Source organism: Biomphalaria glabrata, chromosome 17 (genome assembly GCF_947242115.1).
Source record: "Biomphalaria glabrata chromosome 17, xgBioGlab47.1, whole genome shotgun sequence".
Lineage (NCBI taxonomy): Eukaryota > Metazoa > Mollusca > Gastropoda > Planorbidae > Biomphalaria > Biomphalaria glabrata.
The window spans coordinates 18593145-18615947 of NC_074727.1; the positions used below are offsets into that span (position 1 = coordinate 18593145).

General features: G+C 35.3%; 1 protein-coding gene across 3 annotated transcripts; it reads left to right on the top strand.

The window, feature by feature from the left end:
* Window positions 1–6541: 6541 nt before the first annotated feature.
* On the top strand, window positions 6542–20976 carry LOC106075003 (double-strand-break repair protein rad21 homolog). Of its 3 annotated transcripts, none has more exons than XM_056015661.1 (13): window positions 6542–6700; window positions 12340–12493; window positions 13067–13296; window positions 13644–13750; window positions 14626–15690; window positions 16096–16284; window positions 16650–16715; window positions 17003–17110; window positions 17920–18096; window positions 18611–18834; window positions 19078–19364; window positions 19582–19780; window positions 19990–20976. In XM_056015661.1, exons 2-13 carry the CDS (start codon window positions 12350–12352, stop codon window positions 20287–20289), a joined length of 3096 nt encoding a protein of 1031 aa, XP_055871636.1. In that variant the 5' UTR covers window positions 6542–6700; window positions 12340–12349; the 3' UTR covers window positions 20290–20976. The 3 variants fall into 3 exon arrangements, with proteins under 3 accessions (XP_055871636.1, XP_055871638.1, XP_055871637.1); XM_056015662.1 differs by lacking the exon at window positions 6542–6700 and adding an exon at window positions 6820–6945; XM_056015663.1 differs by lacking the exon at window positions 14626–15690.
* The last annotated feature ends 1827 nt before the right edge of the window (window positions 20977–22803 follow it).

Genomic DNA, 22803 nt, shown 5'->3' on the forward strand with positions numbered 1-22803 from the left:
TCTTGCGAAATGGAATGAACAACTTATAGTCCGACAGTCATGGGCGTAGCCAGGGGGGGGGGGTTCTTGGGGTTCAAACCCCCCAGGAAATTAAATCCCCCCCCTGAAGTTCAAGGGGGGGGGGAGTCGGAATTTAGTGACTGATTTTTTGCTTTAATTTTGTTTATTTTAGGTGAGATTTTAATACTAAACCATCACTTGCCCCAGCACAACCAAAGGGGTTTTGAGTTTAAAAACCCCTACCAGGGGGGTTCGAGTTTAAAACCCCTACCAGAGCGGTTCGAGTTTAAAAACCCCTACTAGGGGTTTTGAGTTTAAAACCCCCTACCAGGGGTTTTGAGTTTTAAACCCCCTACCTGGGGTTTTTGCAGTTAACGCCTCCTCTTCTATAAAACAAAACAAAAAAAAAATGCAAACGAAAATCCCCTAATTCCAAGAGCACAGTTAAGGAAGATTTTGATTTTAAAACCCCGTCTAAAATTTACGATAAACCCCCTCTTTAATATAAAAAAAAAGCTAATTACGCACTCAAAATGTTATGAGCGTAGCTAAATGGGTTTTGACTCAGTTTTGAGTTAAAACCCCACTTCAGTGGGGTTTGAAGATAAAAAATACCTCTTTAATAATAATAATAAAAAAAAGCAAATTATCCACTAAAAATGTTATGAGTGTAGTCTATGGGGTTTTGAGTTTAAACTCGCCTCCAGTGGAGTTTGAAGCTAAAAAGTACCTCTTCAATATAAATAAAAGAAAATTACTCACTCTAAAATCTATGAACGTAGTCAAAGGGGTTTTGAGTTTAAACCCCCATTCAGAGGGGTTTGGTGCTAAAAATACATCTTCAATATAAAAAAAAAAAGCAAATTACACACTAAAATTATTTGAGCGTAGCCAAACCAATCGGGGGTTTTGAGTTTCTTCTACAGATGGCTTTTTTTTTTAAAGTTTAAAACCCCTCCAGATGGTTTTGAGTCTAAGATCCCCCTACAGAGCATTTTGAGGTGGAAAACCCCCAACAGAAGATTTTGACGATAAAACTTCTCTTTTCGATATAAAATCTAAAGCAAACTACAGTCACTTAATTCCAAGAACGTATTCAAGAGAGGTTACACATTTTTACCAGTGGCAGGGCTCCATTAATAAACTGCAGTGAATAGTCATCTACCGAAATCGAAAAACACTAAATGTAGCTCAACAAAGATGGCTAAGACAGATTTTAGGAGTCAGTTATAGAGATCGGATCTAAATCAAGGAAATCCTATGCCGAACTGGGAGTCGACCCCTTAGTAAGATTGTGAGAGAACGACGCATGAGGTTTGCGGGACATGTTCTCCGACAAAATGAATTACGCATAAGAAGAGTTGCAATGATATCCTAGTACAACTTGACGCCACTCATTCATGGAGGTCCTCGTGGTAGGTGGGAAGAGGCTTCAGACATTACCAGTGACAGATTTTTATGGAAACAGCTTGACGTCAAATGCTCCGAACGACGCGGGAGGGTCTAAGTCAGTAAGAATAGCACATTAGGTTTTTGAAATAGAACTTTTTAATAGCAGGAAAATGCACTGTAGATACCTCAGAATATGCATTTTGTTGGTTTTCAATATCAGAAATAGTGCTTGGCGGCGGTGCTTCGCCCAGACCCCTTTGCTAGTAATGTAGGGGAATCTACAATTTTTTCACTAACTCATGGAAGAACCTATTCTAGGGCACAATAAACGTCTTCCGAAAGAATGAAGGGTCAGAATGTAATAAAGATTATGTACACACACACACACACATAAATACATTTTTTTTCGCGGGGGGGGGGGTAGGGGGGGGGGGTAGAAAAAAATTACCCCCCCCCCAAACCCCCCCCCCCCGAAAAAAAATCCTGGCTACGCCCATGCCGACAGTCACGCTGGGCAGGGCACGTATTCCTTATGATGCTCTAACATCTGCCAAATGCTTTTTAGTGAGCTTAAATGTGTTTGGCCTAACAGAGGTGCTCGAAGGGAAACGCTTTTTTTACAATACTAACGCAATGCTTTTATGTCTCGTATGGGAAAATGCGCCATTTTAGTTTGTTACAAAGTGTAAGTTTTACCCAATAACGTAGAGATTTTGTATCACTTGATGCTTGGAACTAAAGCCATAATAGTAATTGCAATATTAAATGTCAGAACGTAACCATTTTAGAAGTTACACTGCAAAAACTTTCTTCCAAGCCAATAATAGTCCAATAGTTTTACACAAAAGATGCAATGTAAAACGTTACGACGTGAGATGCGGTTTTATATACATTTTGGGGGGGGGGGGGACTTAAGAGACTTTCTATTCTAATCGTATTTTTTTTTTGGGAAAAAAGGGGGGGGGGGGTTGGCACATCGGCACAATTCAGGCCATGTCGTGCCCGTAAGCCCTCAGGGGTTATTTTCACTTCGTATCATAAGAACTAAATGTAAACAGTTAGGTCATTAAAAACAAGGTCTATTCACAGTTAAGATAGTAAAAATGTATTAATTTAATAAAAAGCTGTTGTAAATATTACATGTTCACAATTTCATTGCCTACCACAAATCAAACCTTCGCAGACAACCCCACCTCCTGGACAAAGCCCAGTACCTTCCTAGGATCGACATTATCAAAAAGTGTGTTAAGTTTTGTGCTCTAAAATATTTCCCCTAATATCCTGGTATCTTGGGCAATCAATGAGGATATGTTCCACGGTGAGGCGAGAGTCACAGTACTCACAAAGTGGGGGCTCCTCTCTCTTCAGCACAAAGGAGTGCGTGATGTAGGTGTGGCCAATCCTAAGTCTGGACATGGTCGTGCTTCCACGCCTTGTCAGCCCTTTAGATGTGGACCGCCACTCAGGGCCGGTCCTAGCAATTGCGGGGCCCTATGCGAAACGGATTGCGCGGGGCCTATTCTGGATAGGGATAGGGATAATAAGTGAAAATTAAAATTTTGTATTAAAAAATAAATTCGTACAAAATCACGATCAAATTAAATTTACTTTACGAGCCTTGTGTGTAGCGAAGTCATACAGTAGATCATCAAAATTCTGTTTCCTACATAGATCACGCTCAATAGCAAGAATTGCCACATTGTTCAATCTCTCTTCGTGAATTGTTGACCTTAAGTAATTCTTGATTAGTTTAAGACGCGAGAAACTTCTTTCACGAGATGTTACAGTTCAAATCTCAGCTGCAATGAGTAAATTGCAGTGGTCACAATTCTGCTGAAGCATTTTATCCTGTAGCCATCTTCAGCTTTTCGATGTGTGAAGTTTTCCACAGATTTATCATACTGACTTTTCCTTTGACGTTTGGCTGGAAAGATTGCAACTACATCCATGTTTCCAGCCAACTTCTTTTTGCTGTCACAAGAAGAAACAACAGGAAGAAACTTAAAAGGTGCATACACAACCACAAGCTCTTTCACATTAACCCTTATCTGAGCGATACCGATAACATCTGCTCGTTGTGACTTATGTCTGGAGTACAATCCAATATCACTGCATTCTTGATGTCTCGAAGGATAGAATTCACAACAGCATCAGCTACTACAGTAATGAGTTTTGTTTTGAATCTTATTTCCCAGGTAACGATCATGAATTTCTGCATTGGTAACAGGTCGAAGTTGTTCCCCATTACTGGATCAAACTTTGCGAGTAATTCTACTAGACCAGGAAATTCCCATTACTTGGCTCTTTAAGTCTTTCAATGGTCCCTCTGAAAGCTAAATTGCGCTCCGCTAGAAATTGTACAATTGCTACTAGTCCAACGTTTAGTTTCAGAATAAAGCATCTCCTGGTGAACTTTGTCAATGCCTGATTTTTTTTTTACTTAGTCTTTCTCCAGCTTCACAGCAACTGGTCATGGCGTCTTTTTTCATGCTCTGCTAGCCTTGTGGTACAGCTTTGCCACTGGTCAAATCCTTCATTTAAAAAGGAACTTTTTTGTTTTTCCAGTAGACGACAGTAGAAACAATAGATCTTGTCTGCTGACACAGAATATATCAACCAAGGACGCAAAACACGTTCACCATTACTCAGGTTTGGTTTGCAATGCACTTAAGAGAAATGTCTACCATCCTTATTTTTCGGAAAATTCTCCAAAGTAATCTCAGGTGGACCTTTTTGTAATAAATAGTCAATACAAGATCTTTCCATTTTTTCTAGACACATGGCAGGATAATCCAGATTTCTCAATGAATCGACCACATTTAGCTCATTATCTATAACTACATGTTGATCAGTTATTACATTATTGCCTTCATTTCTTACAACATGTTGATCAGTTGTTAGTGTTACATCATTTTCTTCTTCTCTTACGACATTCATCACTGCAGTTTTTTGCATTCTTCATAGAATCTGTTTCAGCTGTCACACTAGAAGAGATTATCTTCTCATTTTCGGGTTTCGATCGTTTTAAAAACGTATTCTAGTTCTATTGGAACTTCCTTTTCAGTGAAAATTCGCACTGTTATTATATTTTTATTTAAATATGAAAGCTGACAATGCTTTTTATTATTCGCGTAAGATTTGTGTTTTCCATATAACAATTTTGTCTAACTTTCAGGAGATTTTAAACATAATTACCACGACTTTTTCGTATATTTTGCATCATTATGCAATTACAGATATACTTAGCGCGGGGCCTATGAAAGCGCGGGGCCCACTGAGGCCGCATAGGTTGCAGTGGCTTAAAGCCGGCCCTGCCGCCACTTGACATCCGACACAATCTCTCTGTGTTTCACCGATCCTGCCACTCTCGATAGGTGGAAGAGGCAATGCTTTGTCTAATGGAATTTGGGTTTCTGACACCTCTTGATTTAGGGCTCTCTTTGCTTATTTGTCTGCCGTTTCGTTTCCCTTTATGGGAGGGGATCCAGATAGATGAAAGTGACATCCCTAAGGTCAGCTGTTATTTGGTCTAAAACTATTCTAGTCGTCATGTACAATTAGGCCTACATTGAGAACTAACAGAACAAAAAAGCAGCTCTTCAGACTGACAGTCTTTAACCGATCGTTCATTTTCGTAATTACAAAAATATTCCCAAAATGACTTCGGATATATATCCTTCCATAAGAAATTATTGATCCGAGCGAGGCTCGGTCACCTGGTAGGCCTACTGTTTATCCTATACTTGAATATATGTTTTGAAATCAAAGCGAGCAATTCTTGTATGTAGGCATTTCGAAAACGGCTCTAAAGATTTTCTTTAAAATCTCAATTTATATGTAAATAAATGAGAAAAAAAATCTCAACTCATTGGCCACATGGGGGGAAACTGGAGATCGACCGTTATATCGGTTTGAAAATGTTTCATTATCAAAAAAATTAATTTTGGCTAAAATGTTTTTTGAATGAAAATTTTCCGTTACGACAGAGAGAAGAAAAAAAACACATAAAAAACGTGACACTGCTTACGTCATTGGGCTTACTGCAGTACACTAAAACATTTCTTTGAAACAAATGAATCAATAGACCTAATCAAGCATTTGCACAACATCGTATTGTATGTGTAGGCTCTATTAGCTCTATTAGTGATTTTTGCAGCGAAACTGTGGAACCATAAAGTTCCTCAATACTGTCCTTACCGTCGATCGCTGGAACATCGCTGTTTGTAGTGCGGTCTTGCAACCGTTTTTTCTTGATGGAATGAAAACATCTTTGGTGAAATCGTTCAAGAAGTCTTAGTTGCTTTCTGTAAAGTACCCATGTCTCAGATAAGTAGAGAAGGGTTGCTTGGTAGACATTGATTTTTGTAGACACCAGAGCGATTTATCCCACCAACTCATTCCTGGAGGCGTCTTAAAGCACTAATGTCTTCGGGTATATATCCTTCCTTCAGACATTATTCAACGGAGCGAGGCTCGGCCAACTGGTACTCCTACCTTTATATCCGTAGTTTATGCGGTCTTGCATTTGTCTCTTCTAAATTTAGAATGTGACTAATATCTTACAGTCATGAATGGGCACTGTTAAACGGTTAGCCTACTCATTACTACTCATTAGAACTTACTCAAGTTGCTTTACTTAACACAAGAAAAAGTGTTGTTATTTTTTTTTTTTTTTTTTTACAATTCCTCAGTGAACAGTGAAATACAATAAAAACTTGGGCCTCAGCTCCAAAATAGGGCCACATGAAAAAAAGTGTTCGAGATGAACCATAGTCGTTCAAGAACTGAATGAGGCCAAGAAATGGAAAGAAAAGGAACCTGGACACGAATCTCAAAAACAGCTCCTATGAGATTTGCCAATTGATGTAGGCCTATATCGTTGTGAATTAAAGAATTAGACCTACTTGCTATTTGGATACACTGGAAAAACTCTAGTTTGGCTGTTATAATATTTCAAAGTACAAATGTTCCATTTTTTAAATATAACATGAAGGAGGTATTGTCTTAAAAAAAAAAGTTTTTTTTTAATGATTTCTTGTTCAATATCTTTCGGTTAAAAATACCCAAATCTCAAGAAAGATACCCAACTATGAAAAAACTGTAATTTCATTTCGATCAACTAATTTGCATAATCTCGCGAACTTTGCAGTAATGGAAGTGGAAGTTCCATTGACGCCATGTTAGCCTAGATCTAAACTAATAAACATTGGAAATGAGAATTTGAACATCGGCTGGCGGCTTTTTTTTGGACCATATTGAATTATGATACGCAATTCTTGCCATATCCTTTGTTATACATTTCTTTGAGGTTAGCTTTGTCTGCAGAATGAAAGTTTTTACTAGAATCTAGTGCATTTTTTTGTATTTTAATCAATGCATTTTATTTAAATAAAGTTGAATAAAACCTGGCGCCGAGAAACGGGACTCATCATTCATGTCGGAGGCTCGGGCTCGGGAGGAATGTTTCACTTTTTTTTTTAAAGCAGTCGTAGGCTGCTAGGCGGGATGTGAACCACAATCACAAAGTAGACTAGGCCTAGTTCTAGATCTAGGGTATATTATTAAGTGAATCGTAACATTTAAATATCTTAGATTTACAGTAACTTACGTTTATGAACTTTGACTTTATCGAACAAGTTAAGCTCATTCGCAGACATTTTTTATGTTTGAATTTGTGTATCTCCGTAAAAATTAGACCTAGAAAAAAACTGATTATATCTATGAATATGAACTCCTCATCCATTTTTCTTAAAAAGTAGACATGTTTTATTCTATTAACTATTACTACTCAAAGTTAAACTTATATTTGATGTTAAAGTGAGTCAGGTCGATGATTTCAAAAGCTTAAATTATCGAACACTTTTTTACCTTTATCTTATCTTATCGAACATATTAAGAACTTATCGAACAAATGAGAAGTATGGTGTTTTAAAAGTGTTATAATCTTAAAATTTTGTGAAAAGTATGGTGTTTCAAAAGTGTTATTATCTATATTTTTTTGTATTTATATCATTTTCTTTTTACGCCATGTCAAGACAGACAGATTTTAGTCATTTTCACATGGTCCACATCGAAGGAATCTATAATCTATCACTGATCAGCTCTGCTTAGAAACTGACGGTGCTAAGCTCAGTAACGCATTACCGTAGTACTTATTTAGGTCTAAGCTATTTTGAGACATAAGGCCATTAATAAATTAAATCCAGATATTATCTATTTGAGGGAGAGCCTAATAAGCTTTGGTAGCCAATAGATAATCCTCCCCAAGTCATTGCAGGACACAACAGTTTACTTGGTTGACCTAAAAACAAAACATACGGTACGCTGCCTTACGTAACTAGCCGCCGATTTAGCACGCTCAGTGTATGTAACAGCCTAAATCTAAAAGTCAGTGTTAGATATATATTTCGATCTGGGCTGGGAAAGGGGGGGGTGCTGAAAAGCTATGGTAGCTTGCGAGCTGTGTTACCTATAGATGTAGATAGATCCGCCCTCCCTAAACCACCTGGTTGACCAAAAAAAACACACCGTATTTTAGAACACGCTTAGTATTTGTCACACACACACAAACAACATATCTATATATCTATCACGCCTAGTGTTTGTGACCTAATTAGCGGCTTTACCTTAGGTACTCGAATGATGGCTCCTCCCCCTTTCCCCTCAACATTGTTCTTACTACAACTTGAACAATGTTTTGGGGCTGCGTTGGTGGCCAGGTTTACACCTGTGTGTTGGGCTGTCACTGACCTTTTTTTTTTTGTTGTGTGTTAGTCTGGTGGCTGCGTTTGGATTGAGTCTTGAAATTTACGTTGTTACTTTGTGCTGAAAAAGTGTGAATGTTGGAGAGTGGAATTGCGTAAGAAGAAAGCGCGGGTAAGGGGGTGTAGGCAGAATAAGAGAGTGGTTAAATGTGTTATTGTTATTATTTTGAGTATTTGTGATGTTTCAAAGGAGTGTCTTTGTAGCGCATTATGAGCTTTATCATACTTTATGGTATATGGTACTTTATATATAATTTTTTTAGGCCCTGCGCCACACGTCTAGATCGAGAAGCACAACTGACTATGTATTTGAGGCTGACGTCACATTTTAATGGTCGATCAATTATTGATGATCTCTTGATACAGTGTCTGGACTGTTTCTCTCCCCCCCCCCCCCTTTCCCTTTTTTTTACCTACCAAAGACATTTTTATTTCAAAATACCATATCTACATTCTATACCCCCCCCCCCCCCCCCTTAGCCCTTTCATTTTATTAATATCTCTTCACATCAAGCACATGCGCTAGGTATTGGTTTATAAAACATAATTCAGAAGTTAATAGAATGGGGCATCTGAAAAAAAAAAAACACAACTGGATATATTCTAAATTCATTGTTCCTGTGTTATATTCTATATTCCTTGCACCTATGGTAGCACAACGATGATAATAGCATCAAACTATATGTGTCATAAAATCAAGCTTTTAAAATGGGTACAATTAGTGCATATCGATGTAAATCTATTTACTTAGAAAAATATAGCACATCTACAGTAAACCACAAATAGCTGATACAAATTGTAACACATGGGTAATTTATATATGTACTTTGCATTACATTATTTTTAAAAATAACAATTAAAAAATATATAATTTAAATATTTTGTGTTCTTTGGGTTATATCCCTTTGATGTTTATTTTTAACATTAAAATGGCGTTCGATATCTTACGAAGCTGAGATTGCTTATATAAAAACTGCTATTATCGAACACCCCCTTTTTAAACCTCAATTTTCATGTTTAGGTAGCAAAGGACAATTTAAAGAAAATTGTTGCAAATATTTCTCAGCCTAATTAGAAGCGTATTATATAGGTTTTGTTGAGCTGAACATCATTGGCATTAAAAAATACCCTTAACCCGAGACTCACTTCACTCTTCCCAAGAGGTCAAAAAAAGTGAAATTTTTATACCAATATTACCAATGCACTTTGACTATAAGTAAAAAAATTATCCTCGGGTGAAAATGAAACTAAATATAACTAAACTATAAAGAAATGGACGATGCACAATAGGAATGGACTAGTTTCGTCATAATCATCGAAATAAAGGAGAATTTTAAAAAATACAATGGGGTGTTCGATAAGTACCTTAAAACGAAGGTGTTCGATAGATGTAAGTTACTCTATATAGTAGAGCTAGAGGAGGTTCTTATATTATTTTGAACACTCCATCGAATTCTCCTTTCTGAATGGGTCGCTTTTTTTTTGTTTGTAATTCATTTGTTTTTATGTTTAGAGCTAAAAACAATGTTTCGGGACTGCGCATGTCCAATTTTAGATAAGTTACGGTAATTTTGTTCCGTTTTTCCAAGGCTAAGGCAGTTATTTAGATTATCGGTAACCATGTATGTAAAGCTGTTGTTCTAACCTCCCCCGGCAATTCATACCCATATAAGGGATGAGGGCTATATTATGAGCCTGTTTGATCATAGGCTGATGGGCATATCAAAATAAGCCTCCAAACATCTTTAGAAAGAAATTCCAATCACATTTATACCGTTAGCTGTTAAAATTTAAAAAGGGGATGTCCAAACAAATAATAATGAATTCAGCTCATTCTCCTTTTTGAACACAGAAAAATCGTAATAAGAAATATTTTTGGGATTAATAAATCTATGATTTTTTCAATGAATAAACATGACCTAGATCGAGATATCTAGAATATATAACTTATGAATGAAAGAAAAAGTGCGGGCTGTTAATTTGAAGCCAGAGACCATGCCCACTGCATGTGATCACGCAAGTAAGCCAAGATAAGCTGGCGGTAAGGAGAGGTATACATTCAGCATGTAGTGTCACAAACTATCCAACAGGCAGTGGAGGGAAGGAGGAGAGAGTCATGAAAAGAATTATAAGCATCTATGAAAACAAGAAGAGGGTCCTTGGATGGGAGTTATAAGAAAGACAGAGAGAAAATACAAGTAGCCTAGTGGAAAATATCATGTTTATTAAAATAAAATTTATTATAATTAATTTATAGCTCTATAATCTATATAAATTTATTTCTGTCTGTTTCTACACGTAGATTATATAGGTATTTAAATAAATAAATTGTATACAATATATCTATATTATAAAGTAGAATGTGAGGTGTATGTATGTATGTATGTATGTTACTTATAGACATCAAAACCGCTTGACCAATCTTGGTAAAACTAGGCAGGAATGTTCCTTGGGTACTAACTTAGACCGTAGTGTATGTATTGTAGCCCTAAAACAAACTTAAGACCCTCAAAAAAAGTAAAGTTGTCCGACTCTATTACAGCTATAGTATTTTATGGATCTAGGAGCTACATTCGTTTACGAAAGCTGCGAAGCCGAGGCCGAGTTGAGATAGGCCTAGATCTATATTCATTCATGAATCGCGTACTAAAAATTATTTCGTTTAATTGTTCACTTTATAATCCCATTCATTGAACAAAGCTATCGCTCTTTTCGTTTTTAATAGATAAGAATGTATAGACTTTGGGTAAACCCATTTTCGCAAAACTAATTTTATTTTCGTAGCGAAAGAGAAATAACGTGAAAGGATCATTAGCTACGTTTAACATACATCTAAATCCAATCCACTAGATTATTCAAAAGCATTTTTTACATAAATTAGTTCCTGATATCTGTGACTACAGATTTCCTGGCGAACATTCTTTCATTAGACATTACCAAATGGTTACACATTAACACATCTCTCTACTGAGTCTATTCCTAGGCCTAGGTCTAAAACTCTTATTGAACTCTAAGATGATAAAACTTCTTTTCGCAAAGATAGTTTTATGCTTTAACACATAAACATACTAATTACTGTCCATTCATTTCATATTTTAATCAATTAACATTCAAATTTGTTTTTCTAAAGTATTTTTAATACATTCGTTCGCTGTTCGCTAAAGCTGCGTAGCCGTGTTGAGATAGGCCTATATTCATTCATGAAAAAAGGCCACGCATGCGCAACACAGAATGAACTCTATAAAAGCAAATTTTTAACTCTAGATTAGTGTAGATCTAGATCTATGTCTACCTCAAGATCTACTTTATACTTTAACACATGAACATACAAAATTAAGTCTATTCATCTCAAATTTTAATCAAATATATGTAGGCCTACAAGCAAATGTTTTAATTTGAAAAAAATGGATTTAAGCCTATTAGCTATTTTTATTTGATAGCTTCGTTCACACTATTTTTAAATTGACACATTCGCTTTACTTATTACATTATTATTTCGTTTAATTGTGACTATGTCGACAGTAATGCGCAAATAAAGACCTGCGGGTCGCGGGTAACATATGTCTAGTATATATATATATAGAAAGAGAGAGAGAGTATATGAGGAAATAGACTATAAATACATATTGCAAAAGTGAATCTACTTCTTTTACTACAATCTAAATAATTTTTAAGTAACACAGATATAATTTATTAGCAATTACATAGTGGTGTTCAACACCGGTGCTCACTGTTCAACTAAAGGAGAAAGCCCAAAAACTGCGTTCAAAATAGGAGCATGAAGTGTTCCAATTTATTTTAAAATAAAATCTTGACTACTTAAATTTGTACCCCTAACCAAAATTGTTATTATATTTAAGGTTAAAGAGTAGAGAGGCCATGTGTTTTCATTTAATTCAAACAAATTTTGTCACACACTATTTGAATTTGATTCAAAACACCAAAATTTTATTTATATTACATCCTAGTTCAAACCACCCACAGGGCGGAAGGGGTTAATGATGGGCAGGGTTTAAACCCAAGACAGTGAATTGAGTGAATATGACAGTCCAGAGCGCACATGACACACACTCAGTTAGCCATCCACTTGAAGTATATATATATATATATTTTATTAAATATTGCTTTTTTTTTTTTCAAAGATAAACTTTTTGCTTTAAAAAATATTTTTTTTTTTTTGAAGGTAATTCATAATGTTTTACGCCAGTTTCGTTCTTAACAAAAAGGGTCCGCTAGCCAAAATTTGGCTAGCTGCCCATTGGGACAAGAAATTGACAAAGGCTCATGTGTTTGAAACCAACATTGACAGTAGTGTGGAAGCCATTTTGAAGCCTAAGGTAGTCCAATTTTCTCATTTTATTTTATTTTAACTAAGAGAAAACATTGAACAATACCATGTTAACTGTTGGTCATAATTAATTAATTTATTAGAAAAGATTGAATATATTAGGTGCTGGTACCGTGTGATGATTACAAACTTTTTTTTTTGTCTGTAAATCTAGTAGCACAATATCAAAGTGTATTTCGGATAATCGTGAAGTGTTAAATCCACCTTTGGAGATTGATATCATGAATTTGAATCATAAAATAAATAAGCCTACTCAACACTTAAAGTATCAAGTCACAATATAAATTAGTCTAATAAAAAATCCACCGAGATTGGGCTGAAGTACAATAAACAAGAAACCCAAATTTTCACTTTTGCCCCTTTGTATTTTCTGCTATCTCAGGATACTTGGGAACAATCTGGATTTGTATTACTTACAATTTTTGTATAACTGCATTCACAAATCAAATTAGCTTGATTAAATTTGAATATATGTTTTGAAATCAAAGTGATCAAGTATCTAGTAGTATGTTCAAATATATTATTGTTCTTTTATTTAATAAAGAAAGTTGTTTTTATACAGGTTAAAATGGCTTTAAGAACATCTGGTCATTTGTTGCTGGGTGTTGTGCGCATTTATTCAAGGAAAGCCAAATACTTACTGGCAGACTGTAATGAGGCTTTTGTTAAGATCAAGATGGCTTTCCGACCTGGAGTGGTAGACTTACCAGAAGAGAACAGAGAAGCAGCGGTGGCGGCCATTACATTACAGGAGAATTTTCATGATTTTGAAACAACATTAGCCGATTTGGAGTAAGTTTACTTTTCTCTCTCTTCTTTTATTGACACGCTCCCTTGTGACGATGAGCTGTCCATAGGCTCTGTGAGGAACTGTTATTAAAGGAGTTATGTATTTTAATACAATATGTTGTATACATTAGAACTGAGTGGGCTTGCCAGCCCTCTGTCGGAATAAAAGTTCCTGCTTGAGACATCCATTTGCTATAGAGGTTCTGTTTATACTCGTCTACCATACTCATAAGCTTTGAATTTTTTATTCATTATCAGAATTTTTCTGTTCCTTTACTATTTAAATATCTAAATAATTTGTGCATGCCTTTGTATTGTATTGCCCTTCTCCTTTTTTGTTTTTTGTATAGAGATATAAATGTTCAAGCCCAGTTTTCTGTCAATCAAAGTCGACCAGAAGAAATAACAATGAGAGAAGATTTAGGCTCTATTACACTAATGGGGGATGATGGGTTTGGTATGTTTCTTTAGTTTTCTTTAGTCTTTAGTTATTTTGCTTTTTATTTTACCTGCAGTTTGTAATAGTTTATTTTAATGTTTAATTAATGTTTCATATGATAGTATTGCATTTATGTCATCATTGCTTTCTTTTTTCTACTTCTGGTAAATTGGATTTAAAAAAAAAATATATTTTTTTTGGCCATTGTTTCTTAACCTGTGAATCACAAAAAAAAATACATGTTGGCAACAGATTCTACTAAATCTGTGTTTTAAGTTTAAACATGGTGGTTTTTCAAAAACTTACTGGCAGACCTATGAGTGTGCCAATAGCTTATTCTATATTTGATCTTGTAATATACATACATAATATAGCTTAAACAAAGAAGTATTAACAAACATTTCTTATAGTGTATGATGTTGCTCTATGTAATTGTCTGTGTAAAGACTTAAAAAAACAAATGAAAAATGAATGTTATCTAAGAAGTATGTTTGAAATTTTTCCCTGGGTTGAAAATGCTTACAGTGTAAATTTTAAAAGTATTTATTTTTTTTTAGGAAATTTGTTACTTACATTATTTAGCAGTGTATTTTTTGAAAGAATATTTGAACTAAATATTTAAACGAATCTTTTGTTTCTTTATAATATTTCTGTATCTGCTCGACATGTGACTTGTGTACATGTACAAAACTCAGGAAATAGTGTTTCTTCCTTAAAGGAAAAAAAAGGGGGACACGGGTGGGTAAAAAAAAACATTGGGTGTTTTAATCAGATAACATAATGAATCAACTACATACTTATTTCGCTGTGAAGTTTTTTTTTAGTTAAGTTGTGTAGAAAGTAGAAGATTGCTACAATAAGACACAAACCCATTTTCATTCCATAATTATCAGGTCCTTTTGAGGATGACTCTCTTGGAGAACTAATCACTAATGAGCAGTTTTCGTATATAATATATGGAGAAGCTTACACCTTTGATGAAAGGCCTCTCAGAGACGATTATCTTTGTGACCTCCTAGACAAAGCATTAACTCTAAAAGCTACTCATGACACATGCCTGTTTTGTAGACTTTCCAACTATGCAGAGTGCATCTGCAAGTACTCTAGCTTTACAAACACCAGCTGTAGTGATAAGATTTGTGATAGAACTATTCGTTTGGATAGTGGATTAGAAACAGACATCAATTCCTGTGATAAAACTTTAGAAGATTCAAGTGCCTTTTTACAAAGTATTTATTCCGACCATTCCACACCTCTTAAGATGCCTGGCAGCTGTTCTAATCCATTTGATGATGAGCAACGTTACTGTTTAAGGCCTGATATGTTATCACCATCTACCTCAGAATGTGAACCATTAGCTTCTCCATCGGGTGCAGTGCGGAAGCTCATTTTCTCGCCAGGGACTGGCTATTGCAAACGGTGTTGTGCTAGATTAAACTCTCCTAGGGCAAATAGATCACCTGTTGAGGCCAACTTCAGACCTCGTATAGATCACTCTGACAGCGGCATAGGCTCAGAGATAGATCCAGGCTTCTATGACATGGAATCGGAAGATGACTGGGATGAGTCAGAGTCACTTAATGATAGTTACTGCTGCAGTCATAACAAAAGTGTTAGCTCTCTAGGCAGTCCAAGCCATAGCAGAGCAATTCCAAATGCATCAAGTTTGGTCTGCTGTCAACCTCTTGTTGCTTTGCAACATACCTGTGATAAAACTACTGCCAGTATTACACCTGCTGATCTCCAACATAATTGTGCAGCTATAACAACATCTACTGTTAAGAAAAAAGAAGACTTTTGCAAACCTCTTGAACTCATGACTCCCATTGCTGAGGAAGATAGCTATGAAAAGCTTGCTAAAAAGGGCTGTGATGTTAGTGAAACCATCCTTGGTGAAGGAGACAACCATGAAACTCTTGCTAAACCTGTCTACGATGTTAGGTTGATTTCTAACAAGGGTAAGAAGCTACTTTCTTTGGGTCAAAGGTCACTTCTGTCATGTCTTATGCTATTGGCAGATTCCAATTGGAGTTTTGCCCCTTGTATCTTATCTGAAATAGTTTTGAACTGAATCACTTGAAGCCTCATGGTGCACCTAATTTAACAAACAAAGTTCAGCCTTTGACCCCCAAGAAAGATGCTTTTTACCATAAAGGCATATTAATATGTGAACACGTGTGTAGTTGTTATTTCCACTCTCATTTGCAGAATGGTGAACTTGGTCTCCAATTGGAATCTTGTGGAGTGACTGACCATTTCCTTTAGGATAGTGTTATTTTTTCTTATTGCAATTTATTTATTTTTTGGTGACATACAATCATTTTACAAAACAGCTGCAGTGGTTTATGATTTATATTGTATAGGAGATGTTGGGTTTGATGAGCGTGAGATTCTCCATGATGACAGTCATCTAGACGACAACATTTACAAATCATCTGAAATGGATGCCCCCAAGGAGAATCAGCACCAGTCACCTGCAGATAAAGACAAGCCATTGGACATTGATTTACCTCCTCCAGTTGTTGGAGATGGCTTTGGGGATGGTTTTATTGGTAAGTTGATGATTGCTAGGAACACAATTTATAAAAAAAAATACTTGTTTTTTATACTTGGTAAGTTGATGATTGCTAGTAACACAATTTATAAAAAAAATACTTGTTTATAGATCTAGTTTTTGATTTGTACAGGTTTAAAAGGCAACTTAAAATTGACTCATTAAAATGATTTTAAAAATTCTAATTGGTTTGGCTAATGCCTGACTATATTTTATGATGGCAATTTTATTGAATGTCAACATTTTTTCTCTATTAAATATAAATGTAGGCTGAATCCAACAAGTATGCCCTGATGGTATACATATTAGGGTACTGACAATTCTTTTTTTAGATGGTACTAATGGTATCTGTATGTTTTGTAGAAGATGATGATGGTTGTGATGAAGACAATGATGACAACTTTGGTGATATTGACCAGGACTTCTTTGGTAAGCTTCAACATTTTTAATTTCTGAAATATATAAAAATTGCTTCCTGTTTTATTGTTTCTAAGTGGATTTTGTTTCATAACTTGATCATAGAGTCTCTAAATCACACCAGATAAACTATTTTTGGTGTGTTAAGATTTTTTTGTATTAATACATTTTTTGAATTTAATAAAATATTACCTTGAAGGCTACATATTCTAAGTGTCACCAAAAAAAAAAATTTAAACACCAAAGTGATGAAAGTTAAGCAGTTTCAATTGGCCTTTCATGCTACTGTTTTATTCCAGCACAAAACTTTATGGGTACTGATACTTTGTTTGAGGATCCCCCTGCTGTGTCTAATGTCAATGTTCCACAAGATGCTTCTGAGGCTGCATCAGGATCCCCCAAAAGAGGTAAGTACATCTTGATTGCTGGTGTTGATACTTGATATTTATTTTTATTTGCTTAAACAATTATTAAAGGAAAAAGAAGTTTCCACAATCAAATTCTCCACACACAAAATTTTCATGTACAAATTATGACATTTTCAGATTAAAGTGCAGTAAACAAAAAGCATAGAGAGTTCCATAAACTTGTGTGAATAATAGTTGACTAAGGTGTCATGTGGCCAGCACAATGGCCAACCGCCTTCACTTTTCCCCAACTAATGTCAGTTACCCATTAGAGCTGGGTGGACTCAGAAGCGCCCTGAGATCCCAAAATTAATTAGTTACCTTACATTAAAACTTCAATTGACAACTTGTAACTATGCAGTTCAAGATAAAACTTATCGAAATGGTATATAGAAATGAAAAAAAAAAATGTTGAATAGTTGATTTGACTACTTTACACTCAAAATTTCTCTCCAAGTATTACAATAATTAGAAAAATGTTTGAATTATTAGAAGACAGGGTTAAAATTTGAATTGTTGTCAGAAAGGGTTTCTGCTAGTGACATTTCTTTTGTCCTACTTTGTTAGGAGATATGCATTGTTGATCTCTGTGATTAATTAAGAGATGCCATAAATAGTGTGCACATTGTGATGTCTGTAAAGTGTGATTCTATCATCATTGGGAGTGCTGCTTGAAACACAAATTTAAAAAATATATACTCTTTCCACATAAAGGTGGTAAAACATATTTATATCTTTAAAAAACCCCACAGAAAACACCATTTGTGACATGAAAGCATCCCAACTTTTTTTTAAAATATTTTTTTAAGATGAAAGGGAGAAGAAATCTCTTGGAGGAGAAGCCGATGCTGAGGAAACAGTGCCACTACAGGCAGCAGCTGCTGGCACCTCTGCCATATCAAGCACAATGGGAGAACAGACCACGCTGGTGCACAATGAAGAGGAGGCTTTTGCTCTTGAACCACTTGATATCACAACTGTTCCAGGTAAAAGTTGCTCATTTTTAAAGTTCAGGTTTAACCCTCTTCTCCATTACATTAAAACCTAATATGACAAAGCAATATTTACTTAGTTGTAAAACTGGTGGAATAGTCTGTAAGTTAATACAAATAGGTAGTGTCAACTGTGAATGCTTGATGCGTTTGCTCCTTATAATTTCCTTAATTTAAGACGAAAATAAACTCTTTTGCGATATAAGGTAAAATTATTAAGAACTCTTTGCAATGACAGCTAGGTTTTGGTAAAGAAAAAAAAAACTTGTCTAAGTTTGCAAAGCAAAAATATTTTCTTTTTACTTAAGGATTTAGGATTAGGGTATGTGGTAATATCTTAATAATCGTTATAAATATTTGTAGGTCTGTGCTATTGTCTTGATTACTATAAGGTTAAAATAACTGAATCTTTCGTTCGGAGTTTACAGCACCATACTAATAATATCAGATGGACTATCAAGAAAAAAATGTCAAATTTACATTACATTTGTTCTTCTGTGTGTCTCAGGTACTGAAAGAAAAGGAAAGAGGAAGAGAAAGCTGATTGTTGATGAACAGAAAGGTATACCCAGTGAAACCATGAAACTACAATTGTCTGACACCTCTGACATAGTGTCTGCTCTTGATTTGGCCCCGCCTACCAAAAAGCTGATGCTCTGGAAAGAGACGGGTGGTGTTGAAAAGATTGCTGTCCTCCCAGGAAAACCAATCATTTCTAAAGACCTTATTAAGGTTAGTGCTAGGAACCGTTGGCTTGAAACACAGTTAAAATACTAATACAAAATCTAAAATAATATATGGTCATGAGATATCCAAGGCACACTTGGTAAATTTGTAAACAGCAAAATGTTTGTGTTACATATATATATATATATATTATGCATTTACTTTGTTTTGTGACTTTATGTTCAATGATTTGATTTCATTTTTAAAACTTTTTATATACTACTATTTATTGAACTTTGTTTTCTGCAGTATATTACAAGAAATCTCATCTGCAAGGCTGTTTCTGATGATTATGACTCTGGATCTTCAAAGATTGACCTCGACATGGCACCTGAGATAGCTAGGGAAAATGAGCGCAATAGTACCTTGGTTGATGCTAGTAAACAGATGGAGACCATTATTGAGGAATCATTCAATGCTACTGAGCCTTCTGTTGCTGTGGAGCCATCCATTAATGTGTCTGATATATCGTTGATTGGCCCACCTGCACCCAAACGATCCAAGCGCCACGAGGAGCCCGCAGACATCTCACACAGGTACCACTTTTTTTGTTATTTTAGTCTTTTGTCAAAGTGTAGTTTGCTTTCATTTTATGAAAGACGCTGATAGTCTATGTAGAAAACATTTTTTTATTATTATTAACTTGAAACTTATACTTAATGTACAAGTGTTGATGTATGTGTGTGTGTATATATATATTGACAAGAATGTGTTTCAGATTTTAAAAGCTAATTCTAACATGTTTTCAACCAGATCTGAACCTATTGCTCCAGACAATCAGTCCATGTTTGACCACATCCCAGACATCAGTCTGCAGCCCACAGACATCCCAGCTGATGCTTCTAGTATTGTTCCTTCCTTCAACCCATTACTGGATGATGGCCCACCCTCGGTGGCTCCCTTTTCTGTGGCACCTCCATCGGTGGCCCCACCTTCTGTTGCTCCAGGCATGGTAAGCATACAAATTATTTTGTAGACCGTAATTTGAAATGTCTTAATTGGTTGCTAAATTTCACCCTGTTGTTTTGGCTTACTTAATGGTTAGATAAACCTTATACCCTATGTATTTGTTTTTTTTTCTGATTCTTTTTGTTACCTAATGGTTTAAGTTTTAGATTGTTGATGATAATATTATAAATATTGGCCACTTCTTTTTCTCAGACATTTGATGATCTAGAGCAAGAACAAGATGCTGAACAAATGCCAGAAAATGCTGAGCAGGAGGAAAAGAGGTGGAGCAAGCGTACACAGCAGATGCAACAGATATTTGAGCAAGCGTTTACATTTGCAGACACACTTAGTTTCAAGGACATGGCTCGCAATCACAACAGGAAACAGGCAGCCTCCAGGTTCTACACACTTCTGGTCCTGAAGAAACACCAGGCCATCTGCACCAGACAGGATGAGCCATTTGGAGACATTCTCATCACCAAGGGACCCCACTTTGGTGTTGCTTGCTAGGTTTATATTCTCATTCTTATGACTGCTTTTGAAATGATTGTCAATGGGTGGATGGAATGCATGCATTTAAAAAATTTCATTTCATTATGTAATCATTCCTTATTAAATTATACACCAATCAAAGCAAACTTCTCTACTTAGAGTGAAGGATGGGTTTAGCAAAACATTTGAATGCTGTTGCTGTTAAGTCTTTTTATTTCCCTTCATGAGTAAAAAAAAAAAAAAAAATCTCAAGAGGATACATAATATGATTGAGCAAAGTAATTATCTAGGTAGCAATTTATGTGTTCATATGGTGTTTAGATGGTGGTTAAAAATATTTATTAATGGTCCCAAAACATTTGATTCATAATACTATTAAAATGTCACTAGGCTTCTACACAAGGTCATAGAAGCCTGTTATAGGTTTGCAACCCATTGGTTGAGGACCACTCCCTTGTGTTCACATTCATTCTACAGAGTTAACTTGTATTTATGTTTTTATTTTATTCCCTACATGTGTAAATAAAAAAGAAGATTAGCTTGAATATTATAATTATGCTTCTTCACTGTGTACAGTCTATTCATTTATCACTCTGTTTCCATTTATTTGAGGCTGATTTTTTTGTGGATTAGGCAGCAGTCTGGTCCATAGCTTTGTATAATGGACACTGTCAAGAAATGAAAAATAAACAAAAATGTTCTATATGCCTTGATGTACTTGTTTGTCTTTTCTGTGTGTGTGCCTAGTATACATGGATTTGTTTTACTAACATTGTTACAATAAGCATTAGTCCAGCAAGACATGCCAACAATGAACTCACATAGTGCTAATGTACCATAAACTTACTTGCGACTTAAAAAAGTCCTATTTTTTGAATCACTTATGCAAGCATTTTTTTTCATAAAAAATACACCACTTTTAAAACTATTCACTATTAATAGTAACAAGCACTGGAGGCTCTTTACCATATTTTAAACATTCATGCAATTTTTTTTTACATTTGTATACTTGAGGCTTTGAATAAGAGATTGACAGTATGACCCTTTACAAAACAATTAGATCAGTCAGATAATCATTTTATGACATCACTGATCAGTTAGGCCAGGTTCACATTTAACTTCACCTTCACCTATCCTTTTGTCTGCTGGACTGATGGGGCACCACACAAGATCGGTCAACCTTCTTTCTCCATTCTTCTGTCATTTCATTCTGATATTCTTTCTGAAAATATTGAAACCCTGCCTAGGTGGACCACTTCGGGGGCTGATTTTGAGTGTATTTCCACACAAACTGTCTTAGCAACCTTTTTTTTCTTTTTCGTTATTTTTTTACAGCACACAAATTTTCATTCAAATGCTAGTTCATCATATAAAATTTAAAAGTGCACATCCATGTAGATAGAAAAAGAAAGCTAAACATTGAAGTATTAGGTCTTTATTCATATTTCATGACCTAAGAGACTCCAGATTTGTTTGATTAAAAATATCTTGTGGAGAAAGCTGATCAAATATTGGCTTATTTAAAAAAAAAAACGCTTATAAGTGTTATTGTACCAATTCGCTTGGATCAGTCATATAATTTAGTTTGAGATCTAGACCAAAAACAACAAATCTGAGATTAGAAATATTTTTACCAATTGTTTTGTTTAGCGCAGTTTCATGCTTTTAGCTTACTCAATACGCTATGTGACTGGACCAAATGGGAAAAGGGGTCGGTGAGTAAAGAGGAGGTATCTGTGTGTTAACCTGGGTTTTTTGAAAATGTTTTTTTTTAAAAAAATTGAATTCGAGGACTCATGCCAACACAACAGCCGCTGTGCTGGTGTTTCACTTTATGAATATAGGTTGTATAGTTATCTTTTGTTAGCTTCAAACTTAAAAGCAGTGATCTACAATTCAACTTATACCACTGCATCAGTCATAAAGTATTGAGAAAGCTAAAAGCATGAAATAGTGCTAAACAATTGGTAAAACTATTTCTGTAAAACTATTTCTAATTGCACAGATATGATATATTTGATATTTTGGGTTTTGGTACATCGTTAGACCATGTCGTGCCCACAACCCCTAAGGGTTACTTCCCCATTATAGCTCAGGATCTAAATCAGCGGTTCTCAATCTTTTTTTTTGATACGCAACTCCCCAATACTATTCCTATATAGGAGGCAACCCAACCGTAAATTAATTTTACTTCATAAAAGGGATTTTACTAATGTTGTAACATCATAATCAAAATGTTTATATCTGATATCCATTATGTATTTTTATTGTTAGAAACTAAACATAGCTATAGCTTTGTATTGTTTTTGTAAAAAAAAGACCACTTGCTGGATGGAGGGGGGAACCTGCTGCATCTCCAATACTGTCTCCGGATTTCTAGTATACCAAACATTTAAAAATTATCCAAGGAGCCTACAGAGTTTTCCCTGTTGCCTAAGTAAGGGGTGCGAACATTTTTTTGTTTGAGGGGGTGGCGCTACCTGTAAAACTTTGAGAAATGCTGCTTGATTGCTACATTTTTGCAATAATATT

What these genes read in the sequence shown, in the direction of transcription:
- LOC106075003 (XM_056015661.1), top strand. Translation starts at nt 12,350, where the DNA reads ATGTTTTACGCCAGTTTCGTTCTTAACAAAAAGGGTCCGCTAGCCAAA. An exon ending in AAGCCATTTTGAAGCCTAAG is followed by an intron (nt 12,494 to 13,066) that starts GTAGTCCAATTT and finishes GTTTTTATACAG; the next exon opens with GTTAAAATGGCTTTAAGAAC. An exon ending in CTTTGGGGATGGTTTTATTG is followed by an intron (nt 16,285 to 16,649) that starts GTAAGTTGATGA and finishes TATGTTTTGTAG; the next exon opens with AAGATGATGATGGTTGTGAT.